Raw genomic sequence first — 23,710 nt, 5'->3', positions numbered from 1 at the left:
AAGTCCCACATCAGGTTCCCTGTAAGGAGCCTGCTTCTCCCTCTGCCTATGTCTCTGGCTCTTTCTCTGTGTCTCTCATGAATAAATAAAAATCTTAAAAAAAAAAAGTTTATAGGATAGTAGGTGGACTTGGAGCTCAGATGGGCAGGAGATTGGCAAGTGCATTATAAATATCTGTCGAATGTTCATTTTCTCAGCACTAGTCATCATCTTTATGGAGCTCTTGGGTGTGTGTGTGTATGTGTGTGTGTGTGTGTGCGCGCGCGTGTGCATGAGCGTGTTGGGCAGGGGGCAGGATGGGCAGCCCAATACAAGATTACAATGGATTGTGATGAGTGTTGTGATTTCTGAGGTGCAGGGAGCCACAAGGGGAAACCCATGCTAGCCTAGGAGTTTAGAGACTTTCCATAAGGAAGTTTGACACTTGAATGATGAATTAACCCAGTAGAGAGGGCAGAGGAGCATCTCAGGCAGCAAGAACAGAATGTATGAAAACTCAAAGACAAAGAAGGACATTTTTGAGACTTCTTTTAATAAAGGAGTTCAGGGTGGGCTGCAGTATTGAGTTTAAGGTAGGAAATGTTGAGAGCTGGCCTGTAGCGGTAGGTGGACTTGGTAGGATAGGTTGTTCAGGGCTTAATTAATTGATTAGTTAAAAAGATTTTATTTATTTATCCATGAGAGACCTAGAGAGGCAGAGACATAGGCAGAGAGAGAAGCAGGCTCTGTGCAGGGAGCCCGATGTGGGACTCGATCCCAGAACTCCACGATCACACCCTGAGCCAAAAGTAGACACTCTACTGCTGATCCACCTAGACGTACCATGTTCAGGGCTTTATAAACTGTTCTAATTATTATTGTTATATAACAAATCACTTAAAATTTAGTGGCGTAGACTAACAGCCATTTCATTCATTTATTTTTAAAGATTTTATTTGAGAGAAAGAATAAGCAGCAGGATGGGGAGGGGCAGAGGGAGAAAGAGACACAGACTCCTTGCAAAGCAGGGAGCCCAACATTGGGCTTGATCCCAGGACCCCAAGATCATAACCTGAGCTGAAGACAGATGCTTAACTGAGTCACCCAAGTGCCCCTATTCATTCATTTTTAAAGTAATTTCCACATCCAATGTGGGGCTTGAACTCACAACCTCAAGATTAGGAGTCCGTTCTACTGGCTGAGCCAGCCAGGTGTCTCACAGCCATTTTATTCTTTTATGGTTTCTGTAGCTCAGGAATTTGGAAAGGGCTATGTGGGGCAGTGCTGGCTGAGGGCCTCATGTGGTTGTAGTCAGATGGTGGCAGGAGCTAGAACAAGAGAGTGCTGAAGAAGATGGGGCCTAGCTGGGCATCTTTTTCTCTTCAAGTTGTGCTAGATGGGTCTTTCCATGTAGTCTCTCCATATGGACCATGTTGAGTTTCCTCACCTAATGGCAGCCCCAGAGCAATCAAACTGTTTATTTGGCAGCTGAAGACTTTAAGATTGTCAGCAACCAACCAAAGGAAAAGCTGTGTTGCCTTTTATGACCTAACCTCTGAAATCACAGGGCATCTTCCTGCTGTACTCTATAGGTAGAAACATTCATAGGAGACTATCTATTCTTAAGAGAAGAGGCACAGACCCTACCTCTGGATGGTCAGAATGTTAAAGTCACATTGTATAAAAAGTATATGGGTTGGCAGATATTGTTGAGACATATTTGGAAAATATAGTCTGTTGCACAAACCAAATTAAGGAGTTTGGTGGGCTTTCTCCTAAGACAGTGAAAAACCTCTTAAGGCAGTGACTTGTGTCATTTGTGATTTAGATCTTAGAATTTGTGATTTTTAGAAAGATTACTTGGACTTCAGTTTGCAGAACTGAAAGCAGGGAGACCAGTTAGGAAGCTCTTGCCATGATCTCAGTGAGTGATGATGGTGACTTGGACTAAAGTTATGGGTGGAGAGATGAGAAGATTGGTTTAAGACTTGGACACTGATTAGATATGAATAGAGGTTGAGCAGGATAAGATGGGCAGGTTTCTGGCTCAGGCACCTGGGTGGATGGTGATGCCAGTTACTTACAGGGAGTTAGACTAAGGGAGCAGTAGGTTCAGAGAAATTGATAGGATAGGTTTAGGATAGGTTGAGTTTGCACCTGCTGATGTCCAGTAGGTGGTTGGGTATCCATATGTATCTGAAATCACAACAGTGGGGCTGATGATATACTTTTGGGAATAATCGGTATAGAGATGGTCATTGAAATCAGCAGATGAAATGATCTTGGGACAAGTTGTAGCAAGAGAGGAGGAAAGAACTTAGGATAGCATTCTCAGGAATGCCAACATTGAGGGATATATATTCTACAAAAAAGGAGAAGTATCTAGAGAGATAAGAGGGAAATGGGACAAGGTGAATGGAAAGAGAGCAATCTGAGAAGGAGGTGGTGGCCAACAGTGTGCAATTTGCTAAGAAGACAAGCTAGATCAGGAGGGCAGTTGCTTGGATATATCAATAGGAGGTCACTGTGACTCTGGAGGGGGAAATTTCAGGGCAGTGAGGGTAGAGTCAATTTCAGAGAGACTGTTTATTCATCCAGTGAAATCTGCCCTCATGGAGCACCCAGTGGATGGTAGAGACAGATATATTAACCATTCTATTACAGTGTGGTTAGTGTGGGAATCCCAGGGCAGGGGCAGCACACACAAGGGTGGTGGGTTTATGCTCAAAAGTAGCCTTTGTGGAGGAACTGTTAAGATAAGAAATGAAATGTCATTTGGAATTGGCAAGTAGGAGGTCAAGGAAAACTGTCTTCAGTGGAGTGGTGGAGCGGATATTAGTCAAATGGAAGGGAGAGAATGTGGATATATTTTCCAGAAGGCCGATTCTGAAGACAAGAAGGGCAGTTGTTAGAGGGAGGGATCAAGGTTGAGGGAGGAGTTTATGGGAAAGACTTAAGTCAGCCTTAGGTTGGTTTGGGGGTATATTCCTGGAAAGGATGGATGAAATATCCTTACCTGACAATAAGGTCTTCTCCCTGGTTGGAATGCTTGGGTGCCTTGAGTCAGTATTTCTCTCCCTTGAACAGTACGGAGGTCCCCTAATCCCTTTGGGAGGCAGTAATGTTTGGTGGTTAAGACCATGGTATCAGGTCAAGTTTATTAGTCTCAGGTTCCCCATCTGTAGAATGGGGTCTCTATCTTACAGAGGTGTGATCTATAGTTTTGCCATACTTTTCTCCTTTTCTGTTCACACAGTGACCATTTCTTTTCTATTTTATTTTATTTTTTATTTTTTATATTTTATTTTTTATATTTTATTTTATTTTTATTTAATTTTAATTTTAATTTTAATTTTAATTTTAATTTATTTTATTTTATGAGAGATACCGAGAGAGGCAGAGACACAGGCAGAGGGAGAAGCAGGCTCCCTCTGGGGAACCCGAAGTGGGACTTCATCCTGGGACCCTGGGATCACACTCTGAGCTGAAGGCAGACGCTCAACCGCTGAGCCACTCAGGGGCCCCACACAGTGACCATTTCAAGAGAGCAATAGTTCTGTCTTGGTGGCTCACTGTCCTTTTACAGGTATAATCCTCCTTTAGAACTGGTGATGGCTACAGCCCTAGACAGACCTTGAAGTCATTTACTGATTGCTTGAGTAAGTTTTTTCTATGCATGGATGACTTTAATGAATCATTGCTGATTTCATTGTCAGGGTAATCACGTGCTGCCCTCTCTGCCAGGAACTTATCCTCCCCTCCCCCGATGCTAGCCCCTTCCTCCGTGTACTCAGTCCAGGTAACGATGGTCGATGGTCGATGGTCGTGGTGCCCACCTGCACCCCCCTGCACTGCCCCAGACTGGTTGAGGTGCCTCATGCTGACTTTCACGGTACCTAGTTCTTCGATTGTGCATGTTCATTTTCCCGTGAAGGCTGGCAACTGGATCTTTCCAGGGCCTGGAGCACAGCCGATGGCTCAGTACATACTGGCTGGCTGGCTGGCTGGCTGAATGAACGAATTTGGAGTTCTGAAGGAATCTTGCTGTCCTGTTCAGGGTACTATAAATGGTTGCTTTTCCTAACCGGAGAGGTGTGCAGATGGCCCCTCCTGAGGCTGATTATTCTGGCTTCTCAGGATTCTTTGAGGAATGCTCCAGTTTTCTGCAGCCGGAAGCCCCAACACCCCAGAGGGAGGTCCTCCTGCATCCTTGCATACAGACAGGGAGGCACGTGGTGTGCTGGAGTGTATACAAGCTTTGGAGCTGGCCCTTGACTGAGCGGCCTCAGTTTTCTCAATTATGAGAGAAAGACAGTGGGCCTACTCTGTCAGACTAAATTAGATAATATATGTAAGAATGTTGGTGACCTAACACCTTATTGTCAGTCAAAAATGGTACGTCCTGTTGCAAATTCTATTCAGTCACATGTGTCTTATTCACAGTCACATGCATCTTACTACTTTCTAAGAACTTTACTTTCTACATGCTGTCTTTGGATGACTTATGAGCAGTTGTAGTTTTACAGAGATCAGAAAGAAGGGCTGAGACCTTTCTTCCTCCTTGCTGGAGAGGTGGAACTTTTCTCCTGGCAGAGTCAGGGCTAGGTGTCCAGAAATCTGGCTCCACCCAAATGCTCTTTTCAGAGCCAGCCAGTGAGGGGCCTACTGTCAGCTGTGCTGGATGTTTCTGCTCCCAACTTGTCCTGCCTCCACTTGCCTGCCTTGTGATCTAGGTCCTCTGGTCTAGTTTTCCCCCTTTCTTGAGCGGAACGGTTTTCTTCCTGTGTTTTCGCAGGAGGTCTGCCCATACTGTACGGGTCAGCCAGCGGCACATGTTCAGGCTCTGCTGTGAACAGAGTGCTGGTCTTTAGGGATCACGCAGAATCTGTGTCCCTGAGGCTTGGCCCTACTGACTTGTGTGGAGCAGGTGCTTCAACAGGTGGCAGCTGGATGAATGAACAGAAGCCAGGCCTCTAGGTTCTGCGTGGCCGAGAAGGCCATTGCGTGCTTGTGGCTCTTGGGGGCTTTCGGTGGGGGGCCGGGGCCAGGTGGGAGCAGGGCACGGCGGGGGGGTGGGGGGGCAGAGGGCTTATCCAGAGGCTCCCAGAGCTACTTGGGCTGTGGAGGACTTCGGATCTCGGCGTGTTTGTCCAAGAGCTTTGGCTGTGTTGCAGCTTCTTCTTCTTCAGATGGCTGACTTCATGTACTTGTGGCTAATGAACTGGAATAGCCAGATACTGGGCCCCCAGCTGGTTTTTGCCCTTTGAACTTTCTACTTGGAAGCCAGTTACTTTCCCAGAGGAGTTTTCTCAAGAGCCACGTTAGGCTGGAGGTGAGGAAGCTTACATTTCTTTCATGTCCCATATTCATAGCAGCAAACGAGCTAGAGTTAGAGCCTTGAGTTCTTTTTGTTATGGGGTCAGTGTAGACTTTGGCACAACATTCACCAGCAGTGAGACAGTAGAGCTCTGTGGTGGTTTGATCCTCAAGGCTCTTCAGAGCTTCACCCTTGGTCTCTTCTTGTTTCTGTTCTCTTTCTCCCTGCCTCAGAGGAGGCTAAGGGGATAGCCTAAAGGAGGCTGGGGAGGGATCTAGGGACAGTGGGTCCCCACCCTGGATGGAATCACCTAGGGCTTTGGAAAAATGCTAATGGCCCTTTCCTCTCCTACCTTGTTTCCCCAAACCAGATAAATCTCAACCACTGGTTAGAAGAATGAGAATTGGCTTGGAGAATGAGAATTGGGGAAGCAGAAAAGTTGCTATTGAGGAGAACCAATGGGGGCTTTGGGAAGAAAGGCTCTCAGTTGTCACTGTACTTTAGAATTACCTGGGGGTGGGGTGCCTTGGTGGCTCAGTTGGTAAGCAGCTGGCTTAGGCTCAGGTCATGATCCTGGAGTCCTGGGATCTAGGTGCACGTTGGGCTCCCTGCTCAGCGGGGGGGCCTGCTTCTCCCTCTCCCTCTGCCCCTCGCTCTGCTCATGCTCTCTCCCCACTCTCTAAAATAAACAAACAAATACAGAATCTTTAAAAAAATTACCTGGGAAGCTTCAAGAACATGCTGATGCCTGGGCTCCACCCCAGTTGCTGACTTCATTGCCCTGGGTAGGGCCTGGGCCCTGGACTTTGTCAAGTGTGCAGCCAGGCTAGAGGAGCACTGTGTAAGTGAAGGGTTTGGGCTTGCTCTGGTCACTGTGTTTCTGTATGTGATTATTTCGTTTAGTGAGTCCTGAGGTAGCACACCCAAAGCAGGCAGATCATCAGACTCTCCTGGGAAGCCCCGTTTCCGACCTCCTGCACCAGAACTCTTTTTTTTTTTTTAATTTTTATTTATTTATTTATGATAGTCAGAGAGAGAGAGAGAGAGAGGCAGAGACACAGGCACAGGGAGAAGAAGCAGGCCCCATGCACCGGGAGCCCGACGTGGGATTCGACCCCGGGTCTCCAGGATCGCGCCCTGGGCCAAAGGCAGGCGCTAAACCACTGCGCCACCCAGGGATCCCCTGCACCAGAACTTCTGGGTCAGAGCCCTAAAGCAGTAGGTAACATTCCTCAGGTGATTCTGCTGCTCACTCAGGTTTGGAGTCCTGTTTCTGAGGACCTGGACTATACCTGGGCAAACCACTAAGGATCTGATTGACAAAGACTAGCCGGCTTTGAGAAGGGAGCAGATGGTGTGGTTTAATAGAAGAGGCTCCTGGTCCAGACTGCCTACTTGCTCCTTCAGAGTGGTGCAGAGCCACGGCAACATGATGACTGAGTCCAGGAGGCAGAGTAGGAGGCCTCTGATCTACTGACAGGCTTTATGCTTGGTGTGTTGTCTTGCCGGATGCTCTCATCCATGATGTCTGAGTAAGCAAAATGGTTCTGTAGCCTGAAAGGTAAAAGAATTTGAGGCCCATCTGTTGTCTGAGACATCTAATAGCACCTAGGGAGGGTGGAAGAAACAATACATCAAGGAACCCAGGAATAAAAGTGATTTTTTTAAAAAGATTTTATTTATTTGACAGAGAATGAGAGAGAGAGAGAGAGAGAAAACACACAAGCACACAAGTGGGGAAGGGCAGAGAAAGAGGGAGAAGCAGGCCCCTGTGGAGCAGGAAGCCCTATGCAGGGCTGGGTCCCAGGACCCTGAGATCATGACCTGAGCTGAAGACAGACACAACCAACTGATCCATCCAGGCACCCCATAAAAATGATATTTAAGGTATAGAAAGTATACTACACCAACATTAGACAACACAGAGATACATGTGGTCCTTCTGAGGAAATGGCAGCGACAGAGTATTCTGGAGTGATCTGGGTACTAGCAGGCCTGAGCAAGCCAGTTAAGAGGCTCCCAGGCTGTATGACTCTTGGCTATATGGAAACCAGCCTATTGCAGAGAGCTGAAGCTTTTCTGGAGCAACATATCACAAGGAGCTTGCTTGAGCCAGTTAAGACCACAGATGGCTACCATTTTGCCATCCTGTGGGATGAATGATGTCACCAGTCAGAAGATACCCAAGGTGCATCCCTGGTGACTTTGAAGTTCAGCATAGAAAACTGAGTGGAAGACAATATTTTCATCTCTGTCCATTGCAGGCTGTGAATGGGAAAGAAAAAAAACCTAGAACAGAGTATGTGAGTATAAATGCTAAGGTACCAGAAGACTAGACAGGGACAGAACAGGTTTCATGAGATTGGAAGAGATCTGTTTAGTATGGCTTTCACCTGAACTTTTATTTATTTTATTTTTTATTTATTTTATTTTTTTAAAGATTTATTTATTCATTCAGAGAGAGAGAGGGAGGCAGAGACACAGGCAGAGGGAGAAGCAGGCCCCATGCAGGGAGCCCAATGCGGGACTCGATCCTGGGTCTCCAGAATCACGCTCTGGGCTGCAGGCGGCGCTAAACTGCTGCGCCACTGGGGCTGCCCTCACCTGCACTTTTAGAGGAGAGGAGAAAAATGCACAGATAAAAGCATGAATCTCGGTATTTTAGAGGCTGTGAGGAATTATATAGAAGGATAAAGGTAGAGGGATGCCTGGATGGCTCAGTGGTTGAGTGTCTGCCTTCAGCTCAGGGTGTGATCCTGGGGTCCTGGGGTCCTGGGATTGTATCCCTTATTAGGATCCCCGCAGGGAGCCTGCTTCTCCCTCTGCCTCTCATGAATAAATAAAAAGTTAAAAAAAAAAAAAAAGAATAAAGATGGAAAACTTGTTGAGTAATGCATTTGGAGAAATAGGGTAGCAGGTTGGGAACGATGCTTTTGGACTCCTATCTATAAACATTAAATAAGGCTAATAAACGTTTGCTTTTTAGTTTTACTTGCAAGGAGGACAGAATTTCATATTTGATGAGAATATGACAGTGAAAGAATACACCTTGTTTAGAAGTGGTGGGTTTTCTAGAAGAGCTGAGATTGATGTAGTGTATCAGAGAGAGCCCCACTTGCATCTGCTCTATGTTCTAGTATGAGATGATGCTTGCTCCTTCTAGGCAAGGTCACATTTTGATTCTTTTGACTGCAGTGAGAGGGAAATTTCTGTACTCCAAGGTACAGAGACCTGTCAAAGGATTTTACTTCTTCCTTTTTTCATTCAGACAAATGCAATGAATAGTACCACCCTGTGCTGCCTTGAGCTCTCTGCCTGCCGATGGGTTTCTTCTTTTTTCTTTCTTCTTTCTTTTTCTTTCTTTCTTTCTTTCTTTCTTTCTTTCTTTCTTTCTTTCTTTCTTTCTTTCTTTCTTCTTCTTTCTTTCTTTCTTTTTCTCTCTCTCTCTTTTCTTTTCTTTCTTTTTTTTTTTTTAGATTTTTATTTATTTATTTATGAGAGACACAGAGAGAGGCAGAGACCCAAGGCCTTCTCCCTCTGGAGAAGCAGGCTCCATGCAGGGAGCCCGATGTGGAACTCGATCCTGGGACTCCAGGATCACACCCTGGGCCGAAGGCAGGTGCTCAACCTCTGAGCCACTCAGGTGTCCCCTGATGGGTTTCTTCTTACAGCTAACTAGCATCAGTCTCTTCTGCTCCGGGCCTCACAGATATGTGGCCCATCTCTTAGGGAACAGAGACACTGGCCTTTGTTAATCCTGTACCTTGGGAACAGTAGCTACATGGTGCTGTCAGAGGCTCTCAAGTTCTCCTTGGGCAATTTTCCTGAAAGTCTCTCCTATAGTAATAGTGCATCCTTTAAAAAAAAAAAAAAGGGTAAAAAAATAATAACCCATCCTTTAAAAATTTTTAAAGATTATTTTATTTTATTTATTTATTTATTTATAATAAATTTATTTTTTATTGGTGTTCAATTTGCCAACATACAGAATAACACCCAGTGCTCATCCCGTCATATTTTTTTATTTTATTAATATTTTTAAGAATAATTCCTCATCTTGAGGGAAGAAACGTGATGAAGAAAACAAGAGAATAATAAAAGAAAAAGAAGTAGGAATGATGTCATTGTGGGCATAGACTGCACACCATTGGATCAGAGGGAGGAGAAATATTTTGCTTTCCTAAAAAAAACAACAAAATTTGTTCAAAAAGGAAAAATATGATAGTGATAAAGTCTCAGCTCCCCAAGCATCTTTTGTTAAAATCAGTTTCATTCCATTAGATGTAGTACCTCTATAAATTTGTAAAAGTTTATTATAATACATTTCTTTTTTTTTTTTTTTTAATTTTTATTTATTTATGATAGTCACACAGAGAGAGAGAGAGAGGCAGAGACACAGGCAGAGGGAGAAGCAGGCTCCATGCACCGGGAGCCTGACGTGGGATTCGATCCCAGGTCTCCAGGATCGTGCCCTGGGCCAAAGGCAGAGGCCAAACCGCTGCGCCACCCAGGGATCCCTATAATACATTTCAAACATACAAAACTTGGGTGACTAATATGATGAACTTCCAGGGTTCAAGCACCAGCATGAGTAATTAATCACCACTGTTTTATCTATACTCCAAACACCTCCTTTCCCCCCACTAGAGTATTGAAAGCAAAATCCCAGGCAGCCCAGGTGGCTCAGTGGTTTAGCGCAGCCTTCAGTCCAGGGCCTGATCCTGGAGACTCAGGATCGAGTCCCACGTCGGGCTCCCTGCAGGGAGCCTGCTTCTCCCTCTACCCGTGTCTCTGCTTCTCTCTCTCTCTGTGTCTCTCATGAATAAATAAAATCTTTAAAAAAAAAAAAGAAAGAAAACAAAATCCCCACTGGAGTATTGAAACCATACCATTTAACTGTAAAGGCTTCAGTATGGATTGCTAAAGGATAAGGATGTTGTTGTTGTTTTATTATTAATTGAACATAACTGGGGGAAATGTGTGAAAGTGACTATGCCTACCCAGGTTTATACCTCCCAGAAAAAGAAATGATGCATTTACTCAGAAATGCAATCTAAATTTTGGCAAAGACATTACAGAAAAGTTCAGGGAAAAGAATTCATAATCTTGTAAGTAGGGATTAAAAAAAAAAAAAAGACCAGAAGCTTTTCCAAAATGAAATTTTCATCTATTTTTTTCAGAATTATCTTATTTAGGATGAGAAGGAGTATTAGGTGAATAAACCAATGTGATTGAACACATTACTTTTTGATAAGCTTAGATTTTTAGAAACAAGACACACAAGAAATGGTGATGTTACAGGATTTCCTTCTCCTTCAGTGTCCACAGTTCGTGGTTACAAGGCCTGGGAATGAAGAGGTAGACCAGACGAAGAGTGGTGGACAGCAAAGCAAAGTTTACTGAGTGATAGCAAAGTGATAGTACAAAGCTCCTGAAGAGGGAGAGGACCTGAATGGGTTGCCATTGGAGTTTCCAAGCCTAGGGGTTTTTATGGGCTTGCTGGCAGGCTGTTTTAACCTAGTTAACCCTCTGTACACCTGTCATCCAATTAGACTTTTGTCGTCGACTCATCACGTAGGAAAGGGTGGAGAGCTCCTTCCAGGGTGGAGTAAAATCCTTTTCAGTGTGGTTTCCTCTCAGGGCCTTTGTCCCTGCCTGCATTTCTCTTCTGACTATCCTTCATCAGTGAGAAGTAGTATAATGAAGACCAAATTCAGGAGTGGCCCAGAACTGCAGGAAGAACGTCCAAAGGCTGGTGGTACTCAGCATCAACTAAGATCTGAGGAAGAGACTGTGGAGGATAAAAAGCTCTAGAGGCAACATACAGAGTGAGAACAGTGAGAGGGCAGTTAGTTCTGTAATAACAGATGGTGGAGAGAAAGAAGGCCACAGTCCATTTTCCTTCTAACTGTATGTAGCAGAAGGATTGCTAACCTAGAAAAGGTTCAGTAAAAAACAGATCGAGGTCAACAAAAAACCAAGACGAGAATTGAGAAAGTAGAAATAAAGCATGCCATTGCTTTAAGTGTTTCCAACTAGCCACTTGTAGGCAAATGGAAATAATTTAAAATTAGCCCAAATGACAGAATTACCACCAGGCATCTCCCAGATCTAGGAGAACAGGAGGGTTGTGAAAAGGAAGCTGTTGAGTGATGTATTATTTTTCTACTGCTGCTGTAACAAATCACGACCAACTAGGTAGCTTAAAACAACACAGTTTTGGGGTGCCTGGGTTAAGCATCTAACTCCTGGTTTTGGCTCCCGTCAGGATTTCATGGGTCTTGAGAGGAAGCCCTGCATCAGGCTCCATGCTCAGTGGGGAGTTTGCTTGAAGATGCCCCTCCCCCTATTCCCATGCATGCATGAGCGTTCTCTTTCTAAAATAAATCTTAAAACACATAGGGACACCTGGGTGGCTCAGTGGTTGAGCATCTGCCTTCAGCTCAGGGTGTGATCCTGGAATCTCAGGATCAAGTCCCATATCGGGCTCCCTGCATGGCATCTGCTTCTCCCTCTGCCTGTGTCTCTGCCTCTCTCTGTGTGTGTCTCATGAATAAATAAAATCTTAAAAAAAAAAAAAGACAATTTATTCATCTGAGAGGGAGAGTGAGCATGAGCAGGGGGAGGGGCAGAGGGGCTGAGCAGGGAGCTGGACATGGAGCTTGATCCCGGGACTTTGGGATCATGACCTGAGCCCAAGGCAGACGCTTAACTGACTAAGCCACCCAGGCGCCCCTTATCTAGTCAACATTTTTATCATTGACTTCAGGGAAAACCCAGAAGGTATGCTAATCAAATTTGCAGATTTCACAAAATTGACGGCATTTCAAGTATCTGATAAAATTAAGGGGGAAATCCCATTTCTAGTAGATGAAAACAATGTCTAAAAATTTACAGAGGTAAGTTGCTAGGAATAAACGTTAACGTCTCATATTTAGGATTTAAACAAAAATCACTTTTATAGGCCTCAAAAGGGGGATAGAGAAAAGCTCATCAGCTTGAGGTTGAACTGTAATTGACAATGAATTCAAACTGAGACCCCATAGTCTGTGAAAATGTCTGGAATGTTCTGAGTGGGTCTCATGTTTAAGGAACATCCTGACGAAGTGAAGTAAATGCAGAGGGGAGAACCATGGTGGTGAAAGGCCTGGAAGCCACATTTGTCACACTGGAGGCTGAAGAAAGAAACTGGGTTTTTAGCCTGAAAGGGGAAAGCCTCAAGCAAGACAGGATGTTAATCTTTAATGATAAGAAGGGCCATTATGTGGATGCAGGTTTAGCCGGATTCTGTGTAGTTCCAGAGGAGAGGTCTAGGACTACTGGGTAGAAGTTGTGAAGCATTAGTTTTTGGCCTTATGGAAGGAAGAGCTATCGATCTCTTCAAAAATGGAACGAGTTGTCTCATAAATAAAGTACTGAGGTTTTATAGTTCTTGGGAATTTGAAACAGAAAATAGACTGAAGAGTGGCCTAAGTTTTATGTGTTACATTCTATGTATTTAAAACTAACAGGGATCCCTGGGTGGCTCAGTGGTTGAGCGCCTGTCTTCGGTCCAGGGCGTGATCCAGGGGTCCTGGGATCAAGTCCTGCATCGGGCTCCCTGTGAGGAGCCTGCTTCTCCCTCTGCCTGTGTTTCTGCCTCTCTCTCTGTGTCTCTCATTAATAAATAAATAAAATCTTTAAAAAACTAAAAACTAACAATGCTGGGGGAAAAGAACAAAAAAACAAAACCAGTAACTAACAGTGCTGGGAGAATGGTGCGTCTAATGTTCTTCAGGGACTGTTTAGTGTGGGCATCTCAACCAAATCTGGGCATCTGATCCTGAGTGGGCCGGCAAGCTTTGTTCTGTTCTGGATCAACATATGTGGGTGCTTTCCTGGCTTTTAGTTCTGCAACTGATGCTGGGCCTTAGTGCCAGAACTAGCCGCCTGCTCCAGGAGAGCCCGTGTAGGTTAGGTTTGATGACCATGCAGGAGCATCTCTTTCTCCCTTTAGTTTTTTAAGATTTTATTTACTTGAGGGCAGCCCCGGTGGCGCAGCGGTTTAGCGCCGCCTGCAGCCCAGGGTGTGATCCTGGAGACTTGGGATGGAGTCCCACGTCGGGCTCTCTGCATGGAGCCTGCTCCTCCCTCTGCCTGTGTCTCTGCCTCTCTCTCTAGCTGTGTCCCTATGAATAAATAAATACAATCTTTAAAAAAAAAAAAAAAGATTTTATTTACTTGATAGGGAGAGAGAGAGAGAAAAAGAGAGCGCATGAATGGGGGGAGGGGCAGAGGGAGAGGAGAAGCAGGCTTTCTACTGAGCAGGGAGCCCGAAACACCTGGTCCCAGGACCCCGGGATCATGATCTGAGCTGAAGGCAGACGGCCAACCGACCGAGCCACCCGGGTGCCCCTCAGGAGCATCTCTTTAGATGATCATAGAAGTGGCTTCTTCAAAGCTTCTTCCTCCAAAGCAGGAATGGAACTGTACCCGAGGCAAGGGTCCAAGGCCACGTTCTTGTGGACTTGGCCCAGTATTGGGTGGAGGTGGAATTACAGCCAGAGGTAGGAGGGTGTAGGACATTTCTGTCCTTGAGGTTGACTCACTATGGCCTCCATGTTACCCTAGCCCTGTGGTTTCCTCCTTTCCCTGCCCCTGAAGCAGGAGGTTGGGCTCTGCTTCAAGAACAGTGCACTAGGCCAGGCTCTGGGGTCTCCGGTCAGCTGTATCCGCTGGGTTGAGGACAAAGAGCCCAGTCAGCAGGGCTGCCTGCCATGCCCGTTTCCTGCTTCTGTGGCCAAGAGGCCCTGAAGGAAGCTGGGCTCTGGGGAAGGTGAGGGCCAGCTCTCTTTAGGCAGTGCCTCTGCTCCTGGTTTCTTTCCACAGGATTCCCTTCTTCCTTCAAACTGAGTCCCTGTGCTTAATACAGAGAGTAGATCAGGGCGAGATGGTGGGTCAGTGGCTGAGAGATAAGGCTCAGGTGTGGGGGAGCGAGAAGAACTGGGGTAAAAGGAGGGATACGTGCGGATGGATGTGGAATTCAAGTAGAGAAGCAGTAGGGATAAAATGCCGACCATCCGTGTATTTTCATTTCAGAATTCGTTGTAGTAAAGGATGAGTAGTTGCCTTTTTGCTGCCCACGTGCCCAGACAAAAACAAGAACAGATTCTTGTGGCACAAGGGCTGCAGATGGACTCGGACCCAGCCAGAACTAGTCCCTTTTGGTGTTGTGGTTCTCCTGAGGGCTAACCAGTACTCCCAAGGAGGTGATCCCATTCACTTGTGAATAGGGCAGCATCAGTTGTCCCTGCTGTCTCTTTTCATTTCCTTTCATTTTGTTAAGTAAGCCCTACACCCCGGTGTGGGCCTTGAACTCATGAGCCCGAGATCAAGAGTGACATGGTCTACTGACTGAGCCAGCCAGGTGGCCTCCCCCCATTTTTTGGTCTCTTTTCTTTTCTTTTCTTTTCTTTTCTTTTCTTTTCTTTTCTTTTCTTTTCTTTTTTCTTTTTTCTTTCTTCTCTTCTCTTCTCTTCTCTTCTCTTCTCTTCTCTTCTCTTCTCTTCTAAGATTTTATTTGAGAGAGAGAGTATGATCAGGAGGAGGGAGAGGGAGAAGCTGACTTCCTGATGAGCAGGAAGCCTGATGTGGGGCTCGATCTCAGGACCCTGAAATCATGACCCAAGCCAAAGGCAGATACTTAACCGACTGAGCCACCCAGACTCTCTATCCTTGGTGTTTCTACTCAGAAACCTGGCTCGGATCCTATTTGTAAGGGCAGCAGAGCCCTAGGGTAAGGCATACAGGTTACAGGATGGAGAGAAGGGGCATGAGGGCTATTAAATGGCTGGAAACCGAAGTCCAGTGGGGAGTAAAGGCTGAGTGGTTGAGGAGGATCAACAGAACTGAAAGATTTGTGGAGGGTGACATACAGATCACTTTGTGGGGTGCTTGTGGAGACTGTGTGCTTGTATCTTTAATTATTAACTTAGTACTGAGGAATTATGGGTCTATTTTTTGCCCAGCCCCATGATAAGGTTTGGTTGTTTATTGTCTTGTTTATTAGGCAGAAAGACAAGTGATTGTATAGGACAAGAATGCCATTTCTAGAGAAGAGCAGAGAAGAACTTGGGCAGCGAGTAGAATAGGAGGGGTATAAAGGAGGGAGAGCGAGCTACAGAAGAGGAGCTAGCTGTTGTTCGAGGTTGGTCTTTCCTGCATCTCAGGGTAAAGATGCTTCTGGGCCAGTATGTGGTGAGGCCAGGACACAAGAAAATAGGAGGATTAGGGCCAGTGAGTGACATGCCACTGCCAGAACTGAGGCAGGGAGTACCACTTCCTCTGTTGGTGGCATGAAGCAGGCAAGCCCGGTGCCAGACCTTCTCCACTGGGAAGGCAGGCTGATTCCGACCTTGCCCTGGGAGCTATGGAAAGGATTAAGCCCTCCTCCTGGTGCTCTATTTGTTGAGCTGGGAAGGCAGGAGCCGTGAGGTGACTGACTGCCACTTCGTGTAGCTGCCTGCCTGCTTCAGATGCTGGTGGGGGATTGAGGAACTTTTAGCTGGGTTTCAGAATCAAATTTTATATATATATATATATAAAATATATATATATTTGTATTTATATATATTTAAAGATTTTATTTTAGAGAGAGAGAGAGAGAGAGCGAGCAGAGGGGCGGGTGGGGGGAGGGGGGAGAAGCAGGCTCCCCACTGAGCAGGAAGTCCCAACCTGGGGCTCCATCCCAGGACCCTGAGGTCATGACCTGAGCCGAAGGCAGACACTTAACTGATGGAGCCATTCAGGTGCCCAGAATAATTTCTTTTCACTTTCTCCCCTGCCACATCCTGAGGCTATTGGTCAACCTCAGCATGTATGGGTTTCCCTTCTTGAATTTCTTCTTCTGAAGTAGTACAGTGGGACTTTTTTTGGGATAACGGATTTCTCCAAGATCCTGACAAAACCTATGGACTTTTTTCTTAGAAAAATGCATATACTTTAGACATTTGTACATAACCATTTACAAGGGATTTCAGGCTTTGTGGAAGCCCTGGGTTAAGAACCCTGGCTCTCAGGGTGATCCATGAACTTTTCCAAAGCTTATCTAGGTAAAGGGATTGCCTCCACTCTAGAGTAGGACTGAAAGAATGTTTGTGGCTCATTCTTTTGCATTGTCTAGTCTGGAAAAATGCTGTCCCCACTCTATAGAAATCTTGGCTCCAAGAATCTTTCCAAGTACAAAAACAAGCAGCTGAGCTGGCAGGCAGTAGCAGGAAGTCTGGCCCCCATTCCAATCCTTGGCCACATGTCCCGACCTGCTGGCCCAGGCATTGGATAAGCCACAACAGGATTTGTCAAGGTTAACAATACTACAGAGTGCTGAGTCCTGGAGTCCACATCAGGAGGTAAAGGGGTGCAAAGCTGGAAGAGAAGGTGACTTTTCAGAGCCAACCAGAACACATCACTAATCCTTTATAGCTACCAGTTGCCTCCCACTGTGGTGAGTGCTTTTGTATGTAAGCAAATCCAGTTACTTTGTTTTTTTCTTCCTGGTAAATGCTACAGGGTGTGTATGTGTAGTGCTGCCTACACAGATGCTCAGCGGGTGCCTTTGAATGCTAATGGTGAGGACTTGCTGGGCAGAGGTTTCAAATACAGAGCAGGTCAAAGCCCAAACACATCTGTCTTTGGCCAAAGGCTGTGTTTCTATGACTTATTGAAAATAATGCTTGGGAGTCTAAGGCTCTCTGGGTGGTAGGGTCAGTCACCAATCAGGGTTATTTTTCCAGGTCTCTTAACCTTCATTAACTGTGCCTATGTCAAGTGGGGAACGAGGGTACAAGATGTCTCCACCTATGCTAAAGTGTTGGCGCTCATCGCTGTCATCATCGCAGGCATCATTAGACTTGGCCAAGGTAAGATGGAATAGCAATGAACTCTTATGCATTTTCTTGAGCCACATTTCTTAAATGCCCTTTGTGCATTCTCATTTGCTAAGTGCCGTTATTTCCATTTTATAGAGGAAACTGAGGCTGCAGAATAAAGTATCTTGCCCTAGCTAGTACGTTAATGGGGATTTGTACTCAGACTGACCTCAAAGCCTGTCTTCTCTGCTCAGAGAGACACTGTTCTCGGAGGAGGGTGACTTGGCAAAAGGGCTGACAGTTGTCTTGTCCTGGGAGCCAGCTTAGGCAGACTGTCAAGCCCAATGCGGTGGCTGATTGTTCTGCCCTTGGAAGTATCCTGCCCTTGTATCTATTCCTCTCCAGGTCTCAGGTAGGAACACCTACCCACTACTCCATTGCCCTGGGCATAGGGAGACCTACCCTTCCCCCATCCTGTACCAGCTCTTTGTGGTGTTGGAAAGGGGGTAGGAATTGGGCAGCTTACAGGGCAAGATAGAACATCACTTCTTTTTTTTAAGATTATTTATTTATTTATTCATAGAGACACACAGAGAGAGGCAGAGACACAGGCAGAGGGAGAAGCAGGCTCCATGCAGGGAGCCCAACTTGGGACTTGATCCAGGGTCTCCAGGATCACGCCCTGGGCTGCAGGCGGCGCCAAACCGCTGCACTTAGAACATCACTTCTGTCCCGGAGTGGTTTCTTACCCCAGAAAGCCACCATGGTCCTTCCTGTCAAGATCCCCATGCTGCTCTCTGCATTGCAGCCCTCACTGTAGTGGTCATTCTCCCTTTCCCTATTCTTTTACCAGTGTCCTTGCTGCCAAAGGTGTTCTAAGCCACTCACTTGCTGTTACTGTCATGTTCCACTCCTGTTCTGGATCACTTTGAAGCTGGGGGGTAGGCTGTTAATCCTTCTGCCTTTTCCCTGTTCTGGATTCTAGGAGCCTCAAATCACTTTGAGAATTCTTTTGAGGGTTCGTCATATGCAATGGGTGACATTGCCCTGGCATTGTACTCCGCTCTGTTCTCCTACTCGGGCTGGGATACCCTCAACTACGTCACTGAAGAGATCAAGAATCCTGAGAGGTAGGTATCTCACCATCTATTTTCTTTCTTTTTTTTTTTTTTAAAGATTTTATTTATTTATTCATGATAGTCACAGAGAGAGAGAGAGGCAGAGACACAGGCAGAGGGAGAAGCAGGCTCCATGCACCAGGAGCCCGATGTGGGATTCGATCCCGGGTCTCCAGGATCGCGCCCTGGGCCAAAGGCAGGCGCCAAACCGCTGCGCCACCCAGGGATCCCTCACCATCTATTTTCCATGGCAATAAGGATAGCTATCATTTACGGAGATAGCACACCGCAACCTCTGAGACAGATTTTATCAGCTCCACTTGAATAGATGGGAGGCCTAAAGCCCAGAGAAGCAACTTGTCCATGAGAACAGCAGGCCTTTTCACATCTGGCTGTTCATGGCTGCATTAAAAAAATTTTTTTAAAAAAGATTTTAAAAATTTATCCACGAGAGACACAGAAAGAGGCAGAGACACAGGCAGAGGGAGAAGCAGGCTCCTCACAGGGAGCCTAATGCAGGACTCATCCTCAGACCGGAATCATGCCCTGAGCCCAAGGCAGACCTCAACCACTGAGCCACCCAGATGCCCCTCGTACCTGCATTAATTACAGCAGATTGTACCATGTGTTGACACGTGCTGTCTCACGGGTTTTCCTTGATACTCCCCCACCCTATTCCCACATAGGTAACTTTAGGTCACAGATGCCCCCAAACTTCCCTGTTTTTATTTTGAGCCCTTCCTGGTGTCTCCAGTTTGTACTGACATAGTGGTATTGTGCCAGCATTTAACAGCATTACTTCAACCTTGTTACTCTAAATTATTCTGTAGTCCTGCAGAGTGACAAGAGCACTGGACAGAGTCAAAGGGCCTGCAGCCTGTCTTTCTTTCTTTTTTTTTTTTTTTTTTAAATATTTTTTTTTTCAATTTTTATTTATTTATGATAGTCACAGAGAGAGAGAGAGAGAGGCAGAGACACAGGCAGAGGGAGAAGCAGGCTCCATGCACCAGGAGCCCGATGTGGGATTCGATCCCGGGTCTCCAGGATCGCGCCCTGGGCCAAAGGCAGGGGCCAAACCGCTGCGCCACCCAGGGATCCCCCTTTCTTTTTTTTTTTTTTTTAAATATTTTATTTACTCAGAGAGAGAGACACACACATACACGGAGACACGGACGCACAGGCAGAGGGAGAAGCAGGCTCCATACAGGGAGCCTGACATGGGACTCAATTCTGGGTCTCCAGTATCAGGCCTTGGGCTGAAGGTGGCACTAAACCGCCAAGCCACTGGGGCTGCCCCATGGAGCCTGTCTTTCTACTGATTTGAGTCCCCAGCCAACTCTGCCTGCTTCCTTATCTGTAAATTGAGGGGGTTGAATTATATGATCTCCAGAGCCCTTCCTGGCTCTAAAATTCAATGTTTCTTGGAACTAAGATTACCAGGGAGTGGAGTTTCTGTAAATTTTTAAGTCAAAATATAAACTCCTCTTGGCACACATCCAGTGTTGCAGTGCTAGGAGTGGGACTGAGGCCTGGGTGGTGCTTCCACCTACTGGACAGAAGCTAAATGACTGGAGTGTGCCCCGCCCCGCCCCCCAGGATGTTTATGAAGGTCATAGCTTTATTGGTCTAGGGGAACTTGTCTTCATGTCTTTTTCTTGGCCATTGGTTAGGATGGCACCCAAGGTTCTCACATTGAGTAAGGGGGTAGAATAAACAGTTCCCAGATTGCTTATTTAGGTACACACATTGTTCTTGTCAACGAGGACCTTATTCTCTGGATTTCACAATTTGCCTAATTTTCTCTTGTATTTCTCAACCTTAAGACAAATTTCCCAGTGCTGACAATTGAGAGAAGGAATCCTGACGCTAAGGAATCCTGTTGGATGTAAAACAACAACAACAACAAAACATTAAAAAGTACCCCCTTCCCCCACCCAGTTTCCTGTGCTTTTACGTGGGGACATAGTTCTTCACTAATCCTTTTTCTGCTTTTTGGTTAGCCTTTTCTCTAAATGTGATATTCCTTTCCCTTGATGCTCTTTCTGAACTCAAGAACGAAGTCACTATTGTACACAGTTTCAAAGGCAAAAAGCACTGGTGAAATGCACAGGAGGCCCCATCCCTGGATTGCTGGCAGAGTCTAAGTATCAAAGATGGGGATGTGACAGAGACTAATGTATGCATTATTCTATTTGGCTGTAGGAATCTGCCCCTCTCCATTGGCATTTCCATGCCCATTGTCACCATCATCTACATCTTGACCAATGTGGCCTATTACACCGTGCTAGACATGAGGGACATCCTGGCCAGTGATGCTGTTGCTGTGGTAAAGGATTTTCACTAGCAAAAGGCTGAGGGTGTGTTTGTGGGCTTCTTGGAATACTGCAGCTCCTGCAAGTCTTGGAAAGGGGGTAGTCCTTGTAAGGATTATGCTTAGGCGCACCTGTCTTAGTTGGTCAAGTGTGTGGTTCCTAATCTTGGGTTTATGAGTTTGAGTCCCGTTTGGTGTAGAGAGTACTTAAAATAAAAAAAAAAAATGTATTTATATATGCTTTGGATACTGGGCTTACAAGGTTGCCACCCCAGCTGTGGAAGAAGGGTTGGTTAGAGTAGGTGCCATTGGGGACATGCTTGCCCATGCCTTTCATCCTTTTTCGGTCCTGTTAATGACTTTTCTGTTCCTTTCCCTTAGACTTTTGCAGACCAGATTTTTGGAATTTTCAACTGGACAATTCCACTGGCAGTTGCATTATCCTGCTTTGGTGGCCTCAATGCCTCCATTGTGGCTGCTTCTAGGTATGAGTGGTGTCTTTTATGGGTGGAGTATTGTAAAGAGCTATGGCAGGGAAGGGTGGGACCCAGAGTTTAGTCACCATACTCCCCAGATTATATTAACCCCTTTGTTCTTGTTTCCATCAGCAGCTTTCAGTTCTCACTAATCTCAAAATTGAACTCCATTCCATATTATTCAAACTCTTTCGAAGGAGGGGAGGACAGCAGGAGGGCTATGAGGCATGTGAACCAGTCATACCCAGTGTCCCACATTTTTCTCAAGCCTCTCTCATCTTACGCAAAATAGGCTTTTCTTCGTGGGCTCAAGAGAAGGCCATCTCCCTGATGCCATCTGCATGATTCATGTTGAGCGGTTCACACCAGTACCTGCTCTGCTCTTCAATGTAAGTGACCTCAAGGATAAAAAGCCAGACTGTGGGAGAAATGTGGACAGTAGTAGTGGGGGTGCCTGGTTAAGCATCCGACTTGATTTTGGGTCAGGTCATGGTCTCAAGGTCAGGAGATCGAGCCCCAGGCTTAGCGTGAAGTCTGCCTAGGGCTCTCTCTCCCTCTGCCCCTCCCCTCTCAAATAAATAAATCTTAAAAAAAAAAAAAGACAAAAAGGTAGAAGCAACTGTTCTAGCTTCCCAAAAGCTCTAAAGAATAATATGATAGAAAAACTATCTTCTCTAAAAAATGGTAACCCCCTCTCATCTAGGATAAAGCATAAAGTACACTGAATATATTGTAATGAAATGACTGCCATGATAGTAAATGATGTATAAGGGAAGAACTGATCTTCCATAGGAGTAGAAGGTAAAGGAGGAAAGATTTCTTAGACAAAGTGCATTTGTTTTGTTTCTAAAAAAGATTTGAGAGGGCAGGGGTAGGGGGTAGGGGGACAGTCTTTAAAGCAGGACTCTACAGAGTGTGGAGCAGGACATGGGAGCTTGAACTCATGACCCATGAGATCACAACCTGAGCTGAAATCAAGAGTCAGATACTTGACTGAGCCACCCAGGCACCTCTAGACAAAGTACATTTGAAGTGGATTTTTAAGGTTAGGTTGCAAAAAGTGGAGATGGGCTTTAGGTTAAGAGAAACAGTATGCAGAGAGGGGAGTGGGGCACCCTGGCTGGGTCACTCAGTGGAACATGCCAGTTCTTGATCTTGGGGTCATGAGTTTGAGCCCTATGTCTGGTGTAGAGATTACTTAAAACACCCCAAACTATATCAAAGTCCTGGGGTAAAGCAGTGTGGAGTTGGAGATAAAAGCTGGAAATGTAGGTTGGAGCCATTATGGAGAGGCTCTTCAGGGGGCTGAAGCATGTGGGAGATCAAGGGGAGGGAAGTGTGCCTTCAAGGAGCTGACCTGGGCTTGTGTCTGCAAGGGTATCATGGCACTGATCTACCTGTGTGTGGAGGACATCTTCCAGCTCATTAACTACTACAGCTTCAGCTACTGGTTCTTTGTGGGGCTCTCTATTGTGGGTCAGCTTTATCTACGCTGGAAGGAGCCTAATCGGCCTCGTCCCCTCAAGGTAATCAACCTCCATCCTATCTTCGCTCCAAGGGATTTTTACAAGGCCTTGTAAAAATCAAACCTTTGCCTGGGACTCAGTGGTCATAGCATGTTGAGATTGTGGGGGGGGGGGGGGGGGGGGAGGATGGAAAGGCTCAGTGCTCCAATCTTCACAGGGGAAACTGTTGCTATAGCTGCCAATCATGAGCCGTTTGACCTCCAATCGTTTCCTCTGTACCCTCCAGCTCAGCCTTTTCTTCCCCATGGTCTTCTGCCTCTGCACCATCTTCCTGGTGGCCGTGCCACTTTACAGTGATACCATCAACTCCCTCATCGGCATTGGCATTGCCCTTTCAGGCTTGCCCTTTTACTTCCTCATCATCAGGGTGCCAGAACACAAACGACCTCATTGGCTCCGAAAGATTGTGGGTAAGCCTTTGGATCTTTAAGATGATTAGCTATTGTACCTCCCTCCCCCATTTAGACTCCCCAAGTCGGTTTTGCCCTAATCCCTTACTAGAAATTGTTAACTCTAAGGCTTAACAGAATGGTTCCTTTGGCCAGCCTCATTCAGTGCCATTTGAATTGAGCTCAGTTGACCTGTTCTCAGTTTTGACTCACATTTCTCTTTGTAGCATCCACTACATGGTACCTCCAGGTCCTATGTATGTCAGTTGCTGCAGAGATGGATTTGGAAGATGGAGGAGAGATGCCCAAGCAACAAGATCCCAAGTCTAACTAAATACCATCTAGAATCATTTCTGAGATGTAGAAAGCAGGGAACTTTCTGGCTGGAGCCAAGGAACATGAAAAGGAAAGTATACTTCTTCTTTGAAGCTGCTCGAGACCAGGTTTCTGGACAGGTGCCTTCAATTTTTGAACTTGCTTTTTGAGATGGAAAAGTAATTTATTTGTTTTGCTACACATTGCTTTATTGTCTCTTTGTAAAAAAAAACCTGGAGCATGTCAGGTGTGGGCTTGGTTGTACTAGTAGCACATTCCCATGTGTTAAGGTGTTCACTTACCTCTGGGTGTGCCTACCCACTCCTTTTCCTCTAAAAGGGCCAATAATGCTCTGAACCTCCTGTCTCCTTTAGAGAGACATGAAATTGTCACAGGTGCTAGATAAAAGGGTTATATTCTAAACTTTAAGTGG

At 45.8% G+C, this 23,710-nt stretch overlaps 1 protein-coding gene across 4 annotated transcripts in view; it reads left to right on the top strand.

Moving 5' to 3' along the window:
- SLC7A7 (solute carrier family 7 member 7) overlaps nt 1–23,706 on the top strand; it is a 76,422-nt gene extending 52,716 nt beyond the window's left edge. For all 4 annotated transcript variants that reach the window (XM_038544154.1, XM_038544153.1, XM_038544152.1 and 1 more), the window contains 8 exons: nt 17,068–17,193; nt 18,128–18,272; nt 20,463–20,586; nt 20,953–21,056; nt 21,340–21,436; nt 22,424–22,573; nt 22,800–22,983; nt 23,190–23,706. In XM_038544154.1, the coding sequence (XP_038400082.1) occupies nt 17,068–17,193; nt 18,128–18,272; nt 20,463–20,586; nt 20,953–21,056; nt 21,340–21,436; nt 22,424–22,573; nt 22,800–22,983; nt 23,190–23,296 (1,037 nt within the window). In that variant the 3' untranslated portion in view covers nt 23,297–23,706. The remainder of the gene's footprint in view (nt 1–17,067; nt 17,194–18,127; nt 18,273–20,462; nt 20,587–20,952; nt 21,057–21,339; nt 21,437–22,423; nt 22,574–22,799; nt 22,984–23,189) is intronic.
- The last annotated feature ends 4 nt before the right edge of the window (nt 23,707–23,710 follow it).

Source organism: Canis lupus, chromosome 8 (assembly GCF_011100685.1).
Source record: "Canis lupus familiaris isolate Mischka breed German Shepherd chromosome 8, alternate assembly UU_Cfam_GSD_1.0, whole genome shotgun sequence".
NCBI classification, from domain to species: domain Eukaryota; kingdom Metazoa; phylum Chordata; class Mammalia; order Carnivora; family Canidae; genus Canis; species Canis lupus.
Note: the sequence above shows the minus strand (reverse complement) of the source record. Positions and strands in the feature narration are given on the sequence as shown.